Source organism: Cataglyphis hispanica, chromosome 3 (assembly GCF_021464435.1).
Source record: "Cataglyphis hispanica isolate Lineage 1 chromosome 3, ULB_Chis1_1.0, whole genome shotgun sequence".
Lineage (NCBI taxonomy): Eukaryota > Metazoa > Arthropoda > Insecta > Hymenoptera > Formicidae > Cataglyphis > Cataglyphis hispanica.
The window spans coordinates 12,343,349-12,363,238 of record NC_065956.1 but is presented as its reverse complement, the minus strand read 5'-3'; the positions used below and the strand labels follow the sequence as shown (position 1 = coordinate 12,363,238).

At 42.6% G+C, this 19,890-nt stretch overlaps 1 protein-coding gene across 1 annotated transcript in view; it reads left to right on the top strand.

Moving 5' to 3' along the window:
• Positions 1-7,113: 7,113 nt before the first annotated feature.
• Positions 7,114-19,890, top strand: part of LOC126859220 (transcriptional activator cubitus interruptus-like) — a 77,780-nt gene continuing 65,003 nt past the window's right edge. Inside the window, exon 1 of the mRNA XM_050610257.1 lies at positions 7,114-8,473. Coding sequence (XP_050466214.1) covers positions 8,229-8,473 — 245 coding nt within the window. The 5' untranslated portion in view covers positions 7,114-8,228. The remainder of the gene's footprint in view (positions 8,474-19,890) is intronic.

Here is a 19,890-nt window from a genome sequence, read left to right as displayed (position 1 = left end):
TTTTTCTTTTTAATCGAAATAAAATAATAAAGAAATCGATTTTAGAGAGTGTAATCAAGGAGCGATATATTCAAATCATATTCATATATATATGTAGTAATTTTCTTGTATATATTCTATCACGATTAAAGAGATATTAAAAATGGCAATATCTTAAGGAACGCGTGGTATTCCCAAAAATTGCAGAGCCGAGCTACCGTCACGCGTTGATCATGCGAAAGTAGCTCGACCCGCGACCGTTTGATTTTGTAAATCACGATGCAGTAATTATTCGCGGCGTTGAGTCAAAGCGAATTCTCCGCTCGCGCGGCTACTTCGATTCACGGCGCGTTGAGTTTTTCGAGCATGCCGGATATTCGGGGCCCCACTGACGGGCCCCACCGAGCATTTCCCCGTGACGGAGGTGGAGCGAGGGGCCCCGAGGGTTTAATAACACCGTGAGTCCCGGCATAACCGACCGAGACCGACCGTGCCCCTCCCCCTCCCCAACCCCTTTTGGCATATATATAGCAATTAGGCCGTGGAACGTCTCTATCCCGAGCCGCGGCGGCCTTCCCAGCCATGATTAGAGGACATACGCACGCGGTGGGGGCCCGGTTGAGGGGCCCTATGCCGTCCAACCACGAGATTAAGGTCTCTTCCACACTACCTCACCCCCTCCCCCCTCACCCCTCTCTCCCTCAACCCACCCTCGTCCTTTCCTTTCCTTCCTGCAAAGAGCACAGCCTGCAGCGGCACAGAACGCGTCGGTTTGAATTTCGACACGTGACAACCTCGTAATACCCGATATTTATGCGACGCCGGTGATCAACCAAGGACAAGTCATGCTTGCGAGAAGTGGATAATTGCGTAATCCGTCGTTTCTTTTTTCTTGGCACGGAGGAGAGCTGAATATTTTTAAAGCTTTCGGATTTACATAAAAAAAAAAAATAAAAAAACGCAAGTAAGAACCAATGACGAATAAAGATATCTCTCAACGAGCGACGTACATTAATAATTTTATCTCCGCGCGCGACTTGACATAATTCATAATAATTTGAGAATCATACAAAGAAAATGTCGAAATTAGCGAGCACCGCTTCAGCAGTGAGTTAACAAGAAAAAGACGTTAATAAGAAAAAGACATCATCTCGGAGGAAGGTGAAATAAGGATGGGATTAGGCTTGTGGTTAGAGATCCAAAGAAAGACATAAATAGGACCTCGATGTGATGCCAGAGCCTAGTATCTCCACAAAGTGCCGATACAAGCGACTGTAGAAAGGATACATAAATAAAAGACAGGTGCATTTTTCAATCCCTAAGAAGGATAATCCGTATCGCCTAGGATGAATCCAGTAATTTTCCGTGTATCGATTTGACGTTTTTCATTTTAAGTCATAATTAAAGACACTCCATTTTCATTCATCCCTCGATACCTATCTCCCCTATTATCCTTCGATAATCTCGACCAAAAAAAAAAAATAAATAAATAAATATAATTACTGAGTATAATAAAATTAAAATTAAAATAAAAAAAATAAATATAATTACTATATATATAAAATTAAAATTTATAAAATAGTGAAAGATCTAAAATAATTATCATAGATAGTATCAACGATTGATTAACTCCCGTGTTGGCTAAATGTCAGAGTAGAAGCGCGCACGAGAGTTTTATCAAAGATGTCGGCAGCCTTGTCGAGAGGAGTAAGCGCGGCTCTCTCGGGCTTCGTCTTCGGGAGGTCTTCGCGTGGGGCGAGGCCACCATGTTTCTCCCAGACTCCGGCTCTTCTCACTTCTCCGTTCTTCTAACGATAGCCCCCTCGCATCGTCCTGCTCTTGGGCACGGCGTGCGAGCATCGGCCACCTTGGGGCGCCCCCGGGTAGCGAATGGACCAACCTGCCTGCCTTGCGCCACCTCAGTTCTGATCTTCCCCGTCTCTCCCTCCCTCTCTCCCTCCCTCTCTCTCTCTCTCTCTCTTTCTCTCTTTTCACATCCTCCCTTTCCTCTTTCTTCATCTTACACCGAAAAATTATTCAGTTTTTCTTCGATAATCGGATTAAGCGGCTCTCTTTTCACAGAAACAATTTTCTTTCAATAACTTTACAGAGTCATCAAAACTTTACATAGAAAAGTCAGAAAGATGCGGCGGAGATTATAAAAGAAGTACTTGTCTGAAACTCGATCGAGAATTTATTGTTTAATATCATGGGATCGTTCGATAACATATGCGGGGCATCATATTCGGCACATTAGTTATTTGGCTTCGACAATCGTCCGACGATTCGAGACGCGTCCGACACAGTGGTCGAAACGGCAGGAGAACGCTCCTGTCGTTTTCCCACGCCCAAGTGTCGGCGAGGCCCTGTAATAATAAAGAGGCGCCGCCGCCGCCGCGTTGCGACCACCGCATGCACATCGACGGCTCGTTTCTCGAGGACCTTTTCGGGGGGGAGGGAGGGAGGGCCCGCCGCTCCGTGAGTCGTGCCGCCGCGCTCTGCCTTCATCGTTGTATCGAGTCTCCGACTCACGAAATCCCAGGAAACGAGGAACAAATTATCTCGTCAGACGGCGCGGACGCACACCGGTTTGAAGCGACGAGAGGATCGAGGTCTCGTTGGCTCGGGGCGTTGAGGGAACGAGGAGTGCCCGCGCCCCCTCCTATACGAACATCGACTGTCCCGCTTCCTCGCCGTCACTGTATTTCGTTCCGCGCGTTCTTCACGAAACGCTCGCTCTCCGTCCCTTTCTATCCGCATAATCGTCCCTCGTCCTCGATAACTAACTGACCCAACGCCTAGCGCCCCGCGTGTCGGCACAGGCGGCTCCTTTCTTACCTGATGAACGCGTACGGGCACGCACACCAACGCACACTGTTCGTGAGCCCAGCCGTCACGCCAACGACGTGCAGAAGAGGATGATGAGGTACGAGGGGGATGAAGGGTGGGTGCCGGTTAATGAGCTAGAACCACGGGGGGCTCGGAAACGGGCCTGCGAAGCTCTCCATCGGCGTTCTGGGAAGTCACGAATCGCAGCAGCCTCTCTCTGGCCGCTTGTGTTACGTTTCCCGCGTAAAAGGCCCTCTCGCCTTCCGTCCTTAAGTCAAGCCGAAGGCACGCGTGATCTATGGAAACCATAGCATTCCGCTATTTTTTTTTCCTTCTTTATAATTTTGGCGAATAATCTTATCCGCAGATGACGGCGATATTTGGCAGTTTTTATAATCTTTTTATCGTTTAACATCTTCATTTTCCTATCCTTGGGGATAAAAAGTAATAACGGGATTTAAATTTTGCACTTTATAAACTTTGACAAAATTAAAATTGCGACATCGAAATCAAAAACAATGAGATTTCAAAGATAAAAACGGGATGTATTTCGTGGAAAGACGAAACATACGCGTTTAAATTTTACTTCGGTATTTAAAATAGCGGAACGGCAGAGTGTCGAAAGATCACACAATAACGATCTTGGAGAAAAATCTTTACAAAGTTACGGCGCATTTGTAGTTGGGATTTAGTGAAACGAAATGAGATAGGTTGCGCGCGAGAGAAGGAAAGAACGTTGACTCGAAGGAAAGAATGAGAGAAGAGATCTGTGTGGCAAGAGTGGGATACACCTGACCAACAGGTACTCGGTGAGGTCCCCCATAAGCAATCCCATCATTGGCTCGGCCCACTCTCCCACTACCACGCGAAGACTAAAGGGTTTCAGAGTCTTCCCTTTCTACAATCAGCATCCAATATCTTACTGCTAGAATGCAAGCGACTTGAGATAACGACACTTTTATGCTACGAGACACCATTACTACTAATTGGTTTTATTCAATTTTTCGCATCATTTACTCTGACCCGAAAATTTTCGCTACTAGAACGTTGAAACAATATCATTGATTTTTTTCATCTTGCTCGTATATAATATCTACATTTTATAATATTAATTACTAATTAATAATTTGGAAAGAAAATGAAATCCATATATTTTTAATATATCTCAATGTATCGCAAAAAGGAATTAATAAAAACATTATAAAAATATTCTCAAGAAAATTTAAAAAGAAATATTTTATGGCAAACATTTCTTTTCAACAAGGAAAACGATTATTATTCCAATTCTGACTAATAGTAATAGTATCTCGATAATAGTATAACGCTGTCGACACACTTGAGAGGCGTGGAAAACGATGAAAATCAAAGCTAAGGAGCTGGCAGCTCTCGCGCAAAAGGAAACCCTTAACAGGTAGGAACGGAGGGTGATCCTCTTATGCATCAGTCGTAACGAGCGTGGCGTTGTTGCCGCTCACCTCCACTGTACTCGCATATAGTACATATAACATGCGTCCCTTTTTGTTTACACTGTATAATACGACTACCATGAAGCGAGGTAACCACTTTTTGCCGCCTCCTCTCAGGAGCAGTCCTGTAAGACGGATCGATTGGACGTAGCCGCACTCGCATATCGGCACTCTGTCGATTTTAACGACCGCACGGTCCATTCACTCCAACCTGACGGTACAAAGCGCCCCTGGCTTGACAATTCTATTTCTTGCCCGCTCTTCTCTACGCCATATCTAAATAGCCGGCGATTCAAAAAGTTGACAAAACGTATCGATCGGACACGGCCGGAGAGGAGACAGCGAGTCACGCTTGTCGTGCGATATTACAAAGTATACGTTCGTGGCGAATAAACGTTTTAACGGTTCGATCAGCGCAATCATCTCTTTCAAATTTCATACTTTCGTGCAAATTTACACACTTTTTTTCGGCAACAAGCGGATATAAATCAGGATAAAGCAAACATTCATCTGCTATCGTAAATCAAATCTTTGGAAAAATATTTAGAATTCTATTAGCGGAAACAAATGGCATTCTAATAATTTATTTACGAAGCGCACCAAAAAAGCAAAAAAAAAAAAAAAACAAAAAAAGAACGAATATTGCGTATGCATCAATATATTTATGAACGATGAACCATCGATATTATCGCCGGGAACAGGATGATTAGAGTGGCGCTGATTTGCAAGAACAAGCAAGCTCGAGCCGATACCTAAGAGCCTGCCGTAGATTGGCCGGTCGTTTGACGATAATTAGATCCCGCGGAACGGAATCTCGCCTCCTCGACGCTCTGCTGAGGAAGCGACCGGCAAAATCAACAAAATAATGAGTAGTCATGGGTGTTTGTCGGCAAACGCGAACGTAACGCGGTACGCGGTCGATGAGGAGGATCCTCGCCAGAGAATTGCATGGATGCGATGTATATTGGGGGAAGGGGGGAGGGGAGGGGACAAACGGCTAGCAGGTTGAAGGGGACAACCACGAGTCGACGGTTAGTTAATGACTTTCTATGCACTTCGTTCCTTTCTCACCGGTGATTATCGGGAGCGCACTCGTCATCTCATCCTCAAAGTCGATACACGCTTAATGTTAAGATGGTGTCATTTTCATTTTCAAGTCTCGCAATTATTATTTCGATTATTTCCCCTAATAATGTATCGATAATTTTGTCTTCTGAGTAAAGCAATGAACTGATTGTGTGTTTCAAGAACTATTCATGAATATCATGTCAGACATTGAATATTTAACTAAATTTAATTAAACTAATATTTAATTAAATTTAATTAAATTAATATTTAATTCATACTATTAGAATAGCATTATTAAATCCGAGAGAATCCTGAGAAAATAGATGTAATTCGTTGAAATTTCTTGTATTATTGTTTAAAAAAATTTTTATACCGTAATATAAGAATAGATAGAGAAAGAAAGAAAGGGAAATAATAGTAAAACGATTTTATTGAAATGTAAGCTCATTAATATCTCGGACAAAATAAGTTGCTACAAAAGCTGATGAGATGCGAGGCGCACACCCTCGCATAAGATCTTCAGTTGTCTCACACGTGCTGTGTGAGAACATGAAACCAGAGGGCCGAAAACGCGAAGAAAGGCATGTATGCTGACAGTAGGCGGATAAAATCCATGGAATTCTGGCCGCCGGGCGACCAGATTTCCTTCTGGTTAGTTCGAGACTTTGAAAAATTTGCGACCCCTCTAAGACTAAGCTCGCTAAGAGAAAAAGAAAACACTCGATACCAGGCATATGACGAAAACTTAAATGAAGCTACCGGAAGTTAAATACTCTGAAAAGTTGCATCAAACATGTGTGTTTTGTTCGTCGAGTGTCGATAGATTTTTCGTCGATGAACGAATTTTTTATGGGAAATCCAATTTTAAAATATATAAGATATACATAAAAAATATATTTAAAAGATCTTTTCAAAGATTTTTTCAAGAAATACTTTTCTTGAAAAAAAAAATTATTCTATATTTTTTATTTTTTTTTTACTGTACCGTATCTTATATACTGATTCCTCAACAAAATTGTTAAAAAAAGATATATGTATACAATGTATATAATGTTATAATCATAAATATTATGTCATGTAATATAACATGGTGAATAATTTCGAAATCAAAGATAAGCTCGATATTAATTTGATATGAAAATTTTTTCAGTACTCGTTTTTATTACATTTATAAAAGCGTATTGGAGAAAGAGAAGGATTCGTCTTTTTCCGATACACCCACGCGCTTTCCTTCGCGAGAACGAGAGGAAAGATGGGAAAGGGCCGAAGGTGGGAGTGAGGGACGGCTGGTGCTAGTTGAGTTGTCGAGCTGACACGCGTTCTCTCTCCTCGTTTCACCGATCGCTTATCTCTCTTCGTTCCCGATCCCGCGTATACGGCTTCCCACTCTCCTTACCATCCTTCCCACTATTCCCCGATTGAGATCCGCCTCTCTTTCTCTCCCGCATCATCTCTCAACGTTTTTCTCGTGGCTCTTTTTCGCTTCCTCTCGCTCTCTACTCCCTTCTCCAAGATACGCCAGAAGCATCCGTTTATCCTCCTCGTTCTCACGTCGAATTTTCCTCTCCACGTTTCTTCACGGCCTCTCTGTCGCACGCTTACCCGAGACACACATACACAGCCACGTCCTCCACCGCCACACGTCCAAGTTCTTTCCTCCTCGACCAAGCTCTCTCCTGATGCCTATGGTAGAGGTGGTAGTGGTTCGTGATGGTGGTGGTGGTGGTGGTAGCGATAGTAGGGTGGTGGTAGAGTCTCAGTACCGCCATACCCGCCAAAGCACAAGCACCGTGACAGGGTTCGCATACACGTTTCGACTCGTGCCTTTCCAAAGTGAACAGCCTCGTCACCCTCGCGCGCGCCGTCGGGGAAGACGCGAGAGCGAAGGGAGAGCAAGGGAGATACATTCACGGACCCTGAGATCTAATGTCCGAGTGCCTAGATTCGGGATAAAAATTGAGTGTCGCGCGTGTTATCTGCCCGATCGGCAGGCGGTGATCGTGCGCGAACGCAATCGCTCGTCGAGGGTGGTGGTCAGGAATGCGATCGCGAGGACGTTTGACGCGCCGCCGGAAGCAATCTGATTGCGGTGAACGTGATCTCGATTCGCGCCAACGGTGGGCGTCGTCGCGCATTAATCGCGACGATGGTGATCGATTGACGTCCCCTTATCCGATAGATCTCTCGGTTCGAGGTCGCTCGTGTGACGATAATACGCGAGTTCGCGATACGCACCGGGGATATATCAGTGATCGCCAATCGCTGCTTGGCCCGCATGGATTAACGAACAGTGAGTCACCGTGTATTCGAGACGGTCAGTGAAAGGAAAATCCCTCGACCAAAGTATAGTGAGCTGTTGGATGTAATTCGGATCCGTCGGCAAACAACGAACGCCGGTCGAGTTCGTCAAAGACAAAGTGAAAAACAAAACGAAAATATTGTGCAAAAATCAGGCGCGGCATTCGTAAGAAACGTTACCCGTCCTTAGAATTTCAGCACCATCGATTCTCTCGTAGATGCCGATGGGTCTGTCGACGCAAAAGGAATACGTTCGTTTCCGGTCTAGTTTTCAGTTAGGACGAGAGAATATGCTAACGGTTTGAAAAGTGCGCCACAGGAGACATTGTCTATCGGCCTATCTCGACTACCGCAAGCGACGGGTGATCGTTGCGAGTAACGCGTTCATCACAGTCTTCCTTCAAGGGCAAGTGGTCGGCTTCTTTGAAAACGGACTATGTCCGCCGTTATCGCCCAATGGTGCCGTAAGCAGGGTGCCAGACGGACCGAATTGCCTTGATTCTGGAAGAGGAGGTTGACAATTTTCTGACGCAACAGCTGCTTTTGACAGCGGCAACAGCAGCAGCAGCCGTCGCGGCCGCCGGCAAGATGCCGGAGAAGGAGGTCGCTTATCAAGAGGCATTCTCGTTGCTGCCGCCACCGCCGCCACCGCATCATCCGCATTCGGCCTTCCACGCGACCTTATATTCGCACCCTCATCCGGCGCCTCCACCACCGTTTCATCCGCATCACGGACCGCCGCCGCCGCATCCGGCCACGGCTTGGGAGCATCACGCGGCGGCGGCGGCCGCGGCCGCCGCGGCCGTTGCCTTCCATGCACCGCCACCTCACCCGTAAGTTTTTATCTTCATTTATTTTAAACAAATGCTTCGAATATCAAGCGCCAATTTGAAAAAACAAAATATCGAAAAATTGTATGGAATATTCGAGTTGAATTTAAATGTTATAATCTGGAGACGCTAAAGGAAAATTGAAAAAAATATTTCGGAGAAGAGATTTTTTGGTTTTTATTTCCTGAATTTTAGTAAATATTATAAAAAATATTCCATGTTTTTGATGCCTTCCATGCACTGCCATCTCACCCGTAAGTTTATATCTTTATTGATTTCAAATAAATGTTTCGAATATCAAGCGCAAATTTGAAAAAAATAAAATATCGAAAAATTGTATGGAATATTCGAGTTGAATTTAAATGTTATAATTTGGAGACATGAAAGGAAATTTGAAAAAAATATTCCGGAGAAGAATTTCTATATTTATTTCCCGAATCTTATAAAATATTATAAAAAATATTCCATGTTTTCCATGTATCGCCATTTCATCCGTAAGTTTTTTTATCTTCATTTATTATAAGTAATTCATACAAATATTGTGTGTATCGAGAGTGAAAAAAAATGTTGAAAAAATGTATGAAAAATTCGATAAAATTTCATGTTATAATCTAGAGATACTAAAAAAAGGTTGAAAAAAATATTTCGGGGAAGAATTTCTTGATTTTTATTTCACCTTTTTATTATTAAATATTATAAATAAGTTAAATATTATAAATATTAAATCTTTCATGCCTTCCGTGCACTGTCATCTAACTGCGTAAGTTTTCATCTTTTCATTTATTTTAAACAATTCCTATAAATGCTCCGAATATCAAACGGGAACTCGAAAAAATAAAATGTATGGAAAGTTCGAGTTGAATTTCAATATTATAATCTAGAGACACTAAAGAAAGTTTAAAAAAATATTCCGGGAAAAGAATTTCTAGATTTTTATTTCACCCAAATCTTATTAATATTACATAAAAAATATTCCATATCTTTCATGCCTTTCATGCACCGCCACACTTCATCCCATAAGTTTTCATTTTCAAACAATTTGTATAAAATACGTTAACTATCAAGCGCAAACTCGAAAAAATAAAAATCGAAAAATTATATGGAAAATTCTAGTTGAATTTTAATATTATAATCTGAGAGACTAAAGACTACTAAAACTCGAAAAAAATATTCCAGGAAAGAATTTCTACATTTTTATTTCACTCCGTTATTAAATATTATAACAAATCTATAATTTTGCAAATTTGTAACGAAATCGATCTGTATACATGTATTTCTCTTTTTCGCATATATTTGTTAGAATTGCTCATAATTGATACTAGCAGAATTATCTCTTTCGTGATTATAATTTTTCTTACCCAGTTAGATAAAATCCATAGTTACGATTAGATATGGATCAAAATATCCGATAATTGCAGTTGCGATATAACCACACATAATTTCAACTCGACGCACACTTAACTATCGATTAGAATTAAAAGTTTAGGTTTTATCGTACATTATCCCTTCACGGCAACGTGTGAGACAGGCTGTAATATTGGTTTTACAGATTTCGATTCAAAGCTCGTTAATAATTAATCCATTTTCGATATGAAATCTCGGTACAATTTCCATGCACGCGAAAAGACGTTGATTTATGCGTACTCGTCTATAATTTGCACGTGCAACTGACGTGCACCGACAATTGACTCTGTTACATTTTGCATAACAGGATTATGTCTAACGAAAGCCAACGATTTTACTCGTATTTACATAAGCGGTGATCTACGTTAATCGCCTCAATGAGTAATCTGGCGCTGCTGCGAGCGAGAAACGAAAAGTCTTTAACAAGAAGCTTGGCGACGGGAGAATTGGCGCCGATCGACAATCGGGACACTTCGAGTCGTATCGAAGAGGCGAAAGAAGCTCGGCAAAGAATCACGTTACCGTCGGAATAACGTCTTAATCGAGTTAATTAAAGCCTCCTCGCGTGCTTTCACGTTCGTCCGCGAACACGACACGCGATCGCACGCAACGGGGTTACCTTCTCTCGAGCCAGGGCCCCTAGTCCTGTGAGATGTGGAAACGACGCAATAATTAGACACTTGGACGCGGCGCGAACAAAGCTGCGGTTTCCTTCCTTTCAGCGCTTCATTTCCACCGTGGAATCGCGGTACCTCGTCTCGAAAGGATAATAGAGCCCGCGCTATTATTCTCGATAAGGGGCTGAGGTACACGAGGTAATCGAGAATGCGGCACACGCACGCGTACACGCATAAAATTGCATAATGTATATTTGTTAAAAATGTATAACAATGTTTCGATATGTCGCGATATAATTTATAACGCACCGGACGTTCCGATGTAACGAAACCGGTGTTAATCCACGTCACGCACAGCTGTGTCCGCTCAATTAATAATGCACAATTAAAGTGACAATTATGCAAAAAGTCGGTCGCTTAATCTCCACCGTCTCGGACGACATGAATATTTTAATCAGAGAGAGAGAGAGAGAGGGAGGGAGAAACGGGGTGCACTAAATGCGTTGTAAAACTCGCCGCCGATTCTTCCATGCGGCATTAAATCAGCCAGCAATCGTAGCAGGTGTTCCGGTACGGCAATCACCGGAGCTTCAGTATGTCGATCCAATTAAGCATTTAATTGCAACAGTTGCCACCCTCTCGATCATCCGCAATATCGTATCGATAGGGGGAGGAGGGGGAGCGCAGAATAGGGCGCGCCGGCGAGAACCGCTAATAAATCCCTCGTTGGTCGACAATTTTATCGGGGTCCGGGTAAAATTGTGCGATCGCGCGGAGAATATCGATTCGCATAATTGTACCGGTTGTATTCGCGGAATACAGAATACAGGTCGTCTCGTAAGAATCGCCGAAATCGATCTACGTGTAAAAATAAAACGGAACAATATAAATGCCAGCGTATTAACACGCAGATTCGTATTGTGATACAGATTCGCGTAACAGCAAATAAATATTTGTTTGATTATTAACTGTCATCATTACCATGTTTATGGGGCTACTATACTAATAAAATTATACGCATGAAAATTAATCATTCTTCTAAATGCGCATGCAAATTATCTTTATATTCAAAAAATGAAAAGAAAAAAGAGAGAAGTGCCCAGAATGCATCGCAATCTTTTAAAGTATCTATTCGATATCTTATTTTAAAAATTTATAAACTATTTTGTTCGAAGCAAGATGTATTAAGTTATGCATTTAAGTTTTAAACGCGCCGCAAAAATTTAGAATTACAGAAGAAAAGAGAAACTTGATTCGACGATACCAATTTCGCGGTTCTCGGGAACGGGCGATTATCGAGTCTCTCGCCTCGCCCTTTCTGTTCATCCGCTTTCTTTATTCATTCCACGATCTTCGGGCTCGCAGTAGGAGGCCGAGAAGCGAATCGCGTCGGCTTCGTCGCGGTCGCTGCAAGCAACGTACGCGCCGCGTGTTCGCCAACTAAACGAATGGCGACGTCGGCGTGAATGGAACCGAGGGTGAAAATTTAAAAAGCGTAGAAAAGACAGAGGGAACACGTGAGGGAAGAGGGAGATGGAGATGTTGGCCGGATAAAATCGTCCCGTCGCGCCAATCTAATTCGCGACGAGGGAGACAGACGCGCCTCGGTCTTTACGAGGGTTCGCGGTTTTACAGCGAACATGACGCTGTAAAACGTCGTAAAGCCACCCCGAGTTATGTGACAGATTGGACAAGTAGCACACGCGCGCTTTATGGGAGACTGCGCTGAAAACCGACAACGCGTCACCGTGTATCTACTTATCCAACGTGTCTATATCAATGGTCAGTTCCGCACATAAATACTCCAAGATCACAAAATCCCATGTTTTTCACATATAAAGATATTTTTACTGTTCAATTTTCATGTTTACGATAAATGAAAGATGTACAACGATTATTCGTTCTCTCTTTTGTACTGAGTGGAAAAAGAGAAAATTCTAGCTGATAAAATGAATTAATATCACATTTTATTGCTGTCGTTACTTATAATTTATTTAATTATTACGTGTATATATCGCGCTTTTCGCGATAGTGTAGAAAAGTGTAGTTTCAGAAATATCGATTATAGATCGAAATACGATAAAATATTTCCATTATAGTTCGTTGCTTGACGTATGAATTGGCGATGTTAAAATGACGGAATGAAGATTTTCGCGCAGCGAGAGTTCGGAGATTATTTCTTTGAAATGGGATTCATAAAGAGCGCGATCAATAATAATGTAGACTCGTGGATTTTTAATCAATTCGAACATATCTATCGAGCGACTCGACAGTGATAGCGTTATCTCGTAAAATGCTCGTAAAAGTTTCGAACATCCGCTATCAATTTTCGCATCACTCACGCTCGTTCATGATCCTATCTCTAATATCGCGTTGAGGATCGTTCGCAGACACGATATGGTCAATCAAAACTTCCGTTTCTCGGGACGAGACAGAATAGAAGAACGATGATGGCGGGTGTAAAATGCGGTGCGCGCTGAGCGCTGTATCTCGCTCCTGCCTTCTCTCTCTCTCTCTCTCTCTCCCGTTTGTCTTGAACAGATATTTTCGTCTCTTTACGAGGATGCGAGACGAGCACCGTGTATTTTTGCCTTCGGCGTTTCGCCTCATCGCAGTGAAAGATATCGCGCCGCGTTCTTTCCGCGGCGTCTCCGCTCACGTGTCGCGTCTGACACTGATTTTGATGCAGCAAACGCTTAGTTCTCCTGGTTAGTTAATGCATCGCAAAACTGTATCTCGAAAGTGCAGAGAAGATAGTGATATTTCAAATCGACGGAGGGAGGAAAAAAAAATCCGCGTATTCGAACTCGAGCATCGAAAGTCGGAGAGAATGACGGAGTTTTTATCGTAAAGGCGAATCACACCGTTGACCTCACGCACCGCGATCGTGGGAGGAAGATTTCGTTTTGTCGAACGAAACTGCGGCGCACAAACAATGCCACGGGATCGCCTCGCATCTCCTGTTTATGAATCTCTTGGTCGCGTAGGCTGTCGCGGGAGGATCGGCAATGAAAGGGGGAGACTCTCGCCAAAGATGCGGGTGTGGAAAACGAACGAGTTGCGGAGAGCTACCAGACATGCTGGTATTCGTGGTGAGATTCTTCTCGCGAGTCTCATCGACGGTCAACCAGATCGGATCTCGCGCGCGCGTAAAATATTATTGCCAGCCTTTTTACTTTCTTCGATTCTCGCTCTCGCTCTCGCGACGCGAATATTCCCCTTCAATTTTGTTTCATCGAAATATATATTCGCCGTGTAACACGAATACCATTCTCGCGGACGTACTTTAATTCGTTCGTGTCTGCGGATGCTGGACCGTTTCTCTCGCGCTTATAAGGCGCGATCCGCGAAAGCTTTCGGCTTATCGAAATATGCTCATCGCGCGAGACGTCGCAAAACCTCTCGTTCTTGCTTGTCGCGCGACTTTTGCACACTCATCGGTTCAGATTTCCCGATGAGAGCGAATCGAACGTGAGCGTGCATCGTCATTACGCGATAAATACGCTCCTTCTTCGCTTATCCGAGGAATGTTATGCGTTTAGTCGAGTGTTTCGTTTAATTCGCAGTACATACGAAAGAGAATCGGCATTATCTCACAGAGAAACGTTTGCTTCGCGTTTACAGAAGAATCAAAAACCGCCCCGTTGCCTATCTCGCGCCTATCTCTCGGTACTCGTATTACGGCGTAAACACGGCCGGATGAAATGTACATATATATATATATATATAGATACATATATACATAAACGATATCGCATACGCCGCCGGCTGTGCCAGCAACCTGTATAACGTACGTAAAAACGGAAACCGATTTGTCAGCGTGCGCGAGCGCGGCATCGCACGGTAGGAACTCTCTCGTCGAAGGAAGACATTCCCTTCCAGCAGCATATCGCCGCCCTTCCCCTCATCCCCATCCTGCTGCTTCGCGCGAATAGAGAGAGAGAGAGAGCCGCGACGTCGCGATGCGTACCGCACGCGCGATTTATCATTGGCGCGCCGTCCATTGATAAATTCCACGCATTCATAACGCCGCGACCCACGTTTTGTACCGGCAGCCCTCGGGCTCCCCCCATCGGTCCCCCCATCGGGAGACACACGATACCCAGGTACGATACGATACGTCGCGATAGCGCGTATAACCCGCGTGCTCGTGCACGATTCTCCCCCCTCCCCCCCCCGCTTGCGAATCGCGCGAATTGTTTTGCGTATCCGAAAACAAATTGGAGAAAAAAAATTTAGCTCTTAGCTTAACGTCGATCTGCGAAATAATTGAAGTGTAAAAAGATATGCTATGTGCTTAAGTGAAGCTTAAATAATTTTTTAAATAATTTTTGAAAAATATTCTGATCTTTTTATCTTGTTTTCGCTCTTTACACATGCCCTCAGACAGATTAACAGTGAAATCAAACAATTTTCGACCACTCTTCTTTGCTCTGAGAGCGATAATTGGAAAAATTAACATAACGGCTAAGTAAATTTGTAGTCGTAACGAAGGAGGGGTCAAGAGTGGACAATAATGAATGACATTTGTTGCTACCCGTGTGAGGAACGTACTCCTAGCTGGGACGATGACTCGCTCACAGGCTAATCGCTTTAATGAGACAATTAGGCGATGGTACTCGTTGATAAAACGGGTTTGTTTTGTCTGCTTCAACCGAGTCGGTGTATCTCCTCGCCGAGATTGCGGCGCGCCAAAAGGTTCTCGCGGCTCGTTTCGTTTCAAATAAATATTTACTATCGCCGATGCTTTTCGTTCGCTCGATCAACAGCTCGACGCATCGATGAGACAAAAAGATTCGCGGAAGAGACGAGGAGAAACTCGTTACCGGCCCTATCAATAATTTACTTAGTCTTTGCTATAGCCGCAAGATATTAAAAGTCAATAGTATTTGATAACATTATTCATTTGAAAAATGTATTATATTTCTCGAGTGATAAAATATAATCATTATATTAAATTCTCTCTCTCTTTCTCTCTCTGTCTAATATATATATATAAAATAAATGAGAAAAATGAATGTTATACAGAGTGAGGTAAAAAAAATGATTCCACATTTTGCTGCATATGATTTCCACGATATTTCGTCGAGTTAATATTAAGAAAATTATGATTTGCATCCTTTGAGATAACCAAACGCTCCGGTTTCTGTAACATCTTGTATTAAAATCAAATCGTCGAGGTCTCTTATCTCTTATCTCAAAGGAAAGAAAGGTGAGAATGCGAAAACGCAACGCAGGAAAGTAGGGTGGGGTGGTGGATCGAGAAAACGAGTCGGCTACTCCTTCCGCTTTGGGGAGGAGGGGGGGGGGACAGGCACGAGGTGTGCCGCTGGGTGCATAAACAACGTTGTAAGTCGACGAAGCACGCGTGGCTCGCATAAAATCTCATAATGCCCTTGTCCAAACAAACGCACGGTGGCGGTTGTTATGGCGTTCGAGAATTTACCACTCCGGAATCCTCTTCGAGTGGCCCGGCTCGCGTCGGGAGAGAAGGGGAGAGAATCCGAGGGTGCTCCGAGATGGAGCGTAGGAGAACAACTCGAATATCTGACCGTTTTTGAATGCAGTTATCGCGTGGTTAGATTCCTCGATATTCGGCGCTTAATTTAATATTTTCCGATTATGACGAGGTTGCGCTAAGGCGCGCGTCTTTTTGCGCAAAATTCCAAGCAACGCGACGGATTAATGGAGATGTGTCGCTCTATGAAACACACTGTTCGGGATTATCTAAACTCGAGTGCGCATCGTTACGTCGATTTATTAAGGTAGCATAAGTTTGCACGAGGATTAACAAAGTATTATATGCGAATTATAAAGATGACTATATACGCCACATCCTTATCTTCTTCCTTCGAATCTTTACTCGGAAATCGGGAAACCGTTTAGTTTAGCAAAATCGTACGTTATCGTATAAACGATACTTTCCGTGATAATTCGATCCCGAGAAAAAAAAAAAGTTGCATAAGAAATCGGCTCGCGCGATCTTCAGATTGACGACACACGCGCGGTCACCGGAGCGTGAAACGAAAATCGTAGGAAGAGAAAGAGAGAATCATGACGCGTTCTCACTCGAGAGAATCTTCTTAGAAATGACGTAAAGATAACCGCTCTATCCGCGAGGCGCATCGAGACCAAGAGACTCCCGTAATCCTCCCTGCATAGGTTGCTCGTTGACTCCTGTCCACTGTCAAGTTAACGACGCGTAATGACAGCTGACAGAGGCGGCGCGGACACGGTTTTCCAGTTAGATCCTTTCTCTCTTTCTCTCTCTCTCTCTCTCTCTCTCTCTCTCTCTCTCTCTCTCGTCGTTCCTGCATCGCACCGCGGAAACCATAAAGCCGAGAGAACCCCTCGGCCGACTTTAGTGTCGGACCGCCGACGGGTGCGCGGACGTCGTTCTCAATTTTATCTTCGATTCGCCGCGACGCGAGAATCGTTAAGATCAGATTTCTACGAACGGGAATCGCGCTATCGCAAAAGGCATTCATCTTTTTTCTTTTTTTTCTCTTTCTCCCGCGCACGCGGCGCCTACGTCGTATCTATAAACTCGGCTAAAGTCGAGTAGCCGGGCGATTCCGTCGACAAAATCGACGTCGTCTAAAAATGACGTTATTCTTGGACGATAAAATTTCCAGTTACTATCCAGCTGTCGAGCGCGCTTTATTCGTCGCAGGGGAAAAAATGTGCAGGCGAACATTCCGCGTGCTAAATACAGGATGTGTTTATCATTTTTAAACATTATTACGTGTATTTAATTTATAGACGTTACTTATTAATTATATTAATTATATTTAATAATATAATTAATTTATTAATTATATTATTAGATTCATGGATGCGAGAAGCTTTTTTAAATTTTTCAATATGTCCACGTTTTAAAATTGTCTTTTATATAATAATTGTTGTATAATAATAAGCTATTTAAAAAAAAAAAAAATATTATCTACTGCGATGAAAGAGGATAAAATCGATGTTTTCAAAAAAATCTATTAGATTTTCTTCGCGTGAAATTCGAGATATCTCTAAACGCGCGAGAATTTTTCCGCCCAAGTTCCATTCCACGTTTTGTTGCCTGCCAACCGCGCTAATTGAGCCATTAACTCCGCCCTTTAATCTTTCGGTTCTTCCTCCGACATTCGACTTCCTCCGTTCTCGGAAGGAGAGAAGGAAGCTCGAGAGATCAAAATCGAATCTTTATAAACGGGAAACGAGGAGCAAAATATTCGATGCGCTTTTATCGATAACATATAAATATTAATTAATTTTTAAATAATACACTGCATAAATGAACAGATGAGATGAACAGATAATGATAAATTATATATATATAAGGCAAAGCAAAATGTATATTTTTTATATCTTAATAAAATGATATAATTTTATACATATTGGATATATGTGTACATATCATATTTAAAATATTTATTTCCCCCAACACGCACACACACACACACACACAGATTACGCGGCCAAGTTCGCACGTACTTCAACTGACATTTCGTGGAGCGATGTTTATTATCTTTCGCTTTGACGGTTCCCGAACGAGAACTAGTAAGCATAACATTTTTGTATATACAGAGAAAACACGAATACCGGCTATATCTTTTCCTTTATTAGAGTCGACGCGGAGAGACACGCGGGGTTGTGCCTCCGGCTCTCTTGAATCGAGATCGAGGCGATTCATGATTTTCTAAGCAGACGAAGAGAGGAGGCTCGATGCCGCGAGGGCGCGCCTCGGAAATGCGTGTGTGTGTCCTAAACCAACATCTTTATGGACTCGATGTTTCTCCCAGGCCCGACTTATTACGTTGATTTATCGCTTTTGTGCTGCCAAGCCCATCTGCCTCCGTCGCGTTCCATAACCGCCTCGGCCGCGAAGATCTCTATAGATCTTTGAATTCGTAGAGTTCGAGTGGCACTTGCGCTCGAAAGGGCGAGGAGGGGTGGGGAGATCAAGATCTCGAAATTCCACAAATCCCTTTTTAACCGTCATCGTCCTTCATTCGCTGATCGAAATTATAAAGATGACAGTGTCAGCACGTTCGAAAAATGCAATTTCATTTTTATGTTTCTTTGAGTTTTTAGCATATTAATTATTAAAATTCTTGTTATATCTCTCTTTAAATATTAATTGAAATTAATAATTACTCTGCCTATCGGAGTCGAGTAAATTAAAATCAATTTAGTAGCGAGAATAATTATCGTCATATTATCAGTGGAGCTTATTTCACGTTGATAAAGCATTAATCGATCGAAAGGATTATCGATTGTAATGCCATGTAAACAAAATAGCGCTGCCGATCTTCAAGATTTCTAATTCTTTTTTTTTTTTGATAATTATTTTATATCGGTGCCGAAGTCATCGATGAGAAGTATCTCGAAAAGAGGAATTTAACTCTCGCGTTGTGAACTGCGCCTAAAAGATATCGAGATGCGTGGTCGCGCGAATGGGCGTGCAGCCGATTATCTTGGTAACTCAATCTCTTCTTTCGAGTCTAACCGTTTTCCTAGCCGAAGCTACGCGTTCTACTCGGTTTGTGTTAAAAAAAAAAATAACAGGAATACCGCGAGCGATGCAATAATTTATTTATTTAAAAAAAAAGATTCTTTTTTACTGAATATATATATTATTTAATAATATATATATATATATATTTTTTTTACTGAATATATATTATATATATAATAATACGCTGTCATTTTCCATATACTTTGCATATTTTACGAGTATCATTTTATTTCTTTCCTTACGCTGCACAAAGAGAAAAATAAAAAATAATTGATGACTTACCTGGAATATCGTAGATGAAACTAACCTCTCTCGATAAAAATCCTTTTCGTGATGCTTCTCGATGTTCTTCGATGTTCTTTTGAATAATAGATTGGCGATGCACTCGCATTGCTCGATCACACTCGCGAATAAGATGAAATCGAGAGGACATCAGTCGTATCGCGTAACGAACGGATTAATACGCTAGAACGATCGCTCGTAAATTGATTCGATAGGCTCTCGACAAGTAAGTTGAAAATGCGACAAGTAACGCGCCATTACGATTATAACGCGAGTAAAATAAAAGTACGAGCGCAAGTGTATATTAATTTTTCGCGACGGTGATTTCTCGATGTCCCCTGATATTGAATATTCTCGCGACACATTCGTTCAACGAATATTAGAAAACAGCGAAAGACGCGTATTAGAGAACGACTTCTTTCGATGCAGCGTCGTTTAATTAAATATAGCGGGAAACGACGCGCTTATCTCGTAGATTGATTGATATACCGAGACGATCACTCGCCGCTAAACTCGACACTACTTATTTATACGCACTTATACGCTTGAGACAAGTAAACAAAACGGAGTCGATCGCGCAGCGATGTGTTACTTGAACTAACCTTGTT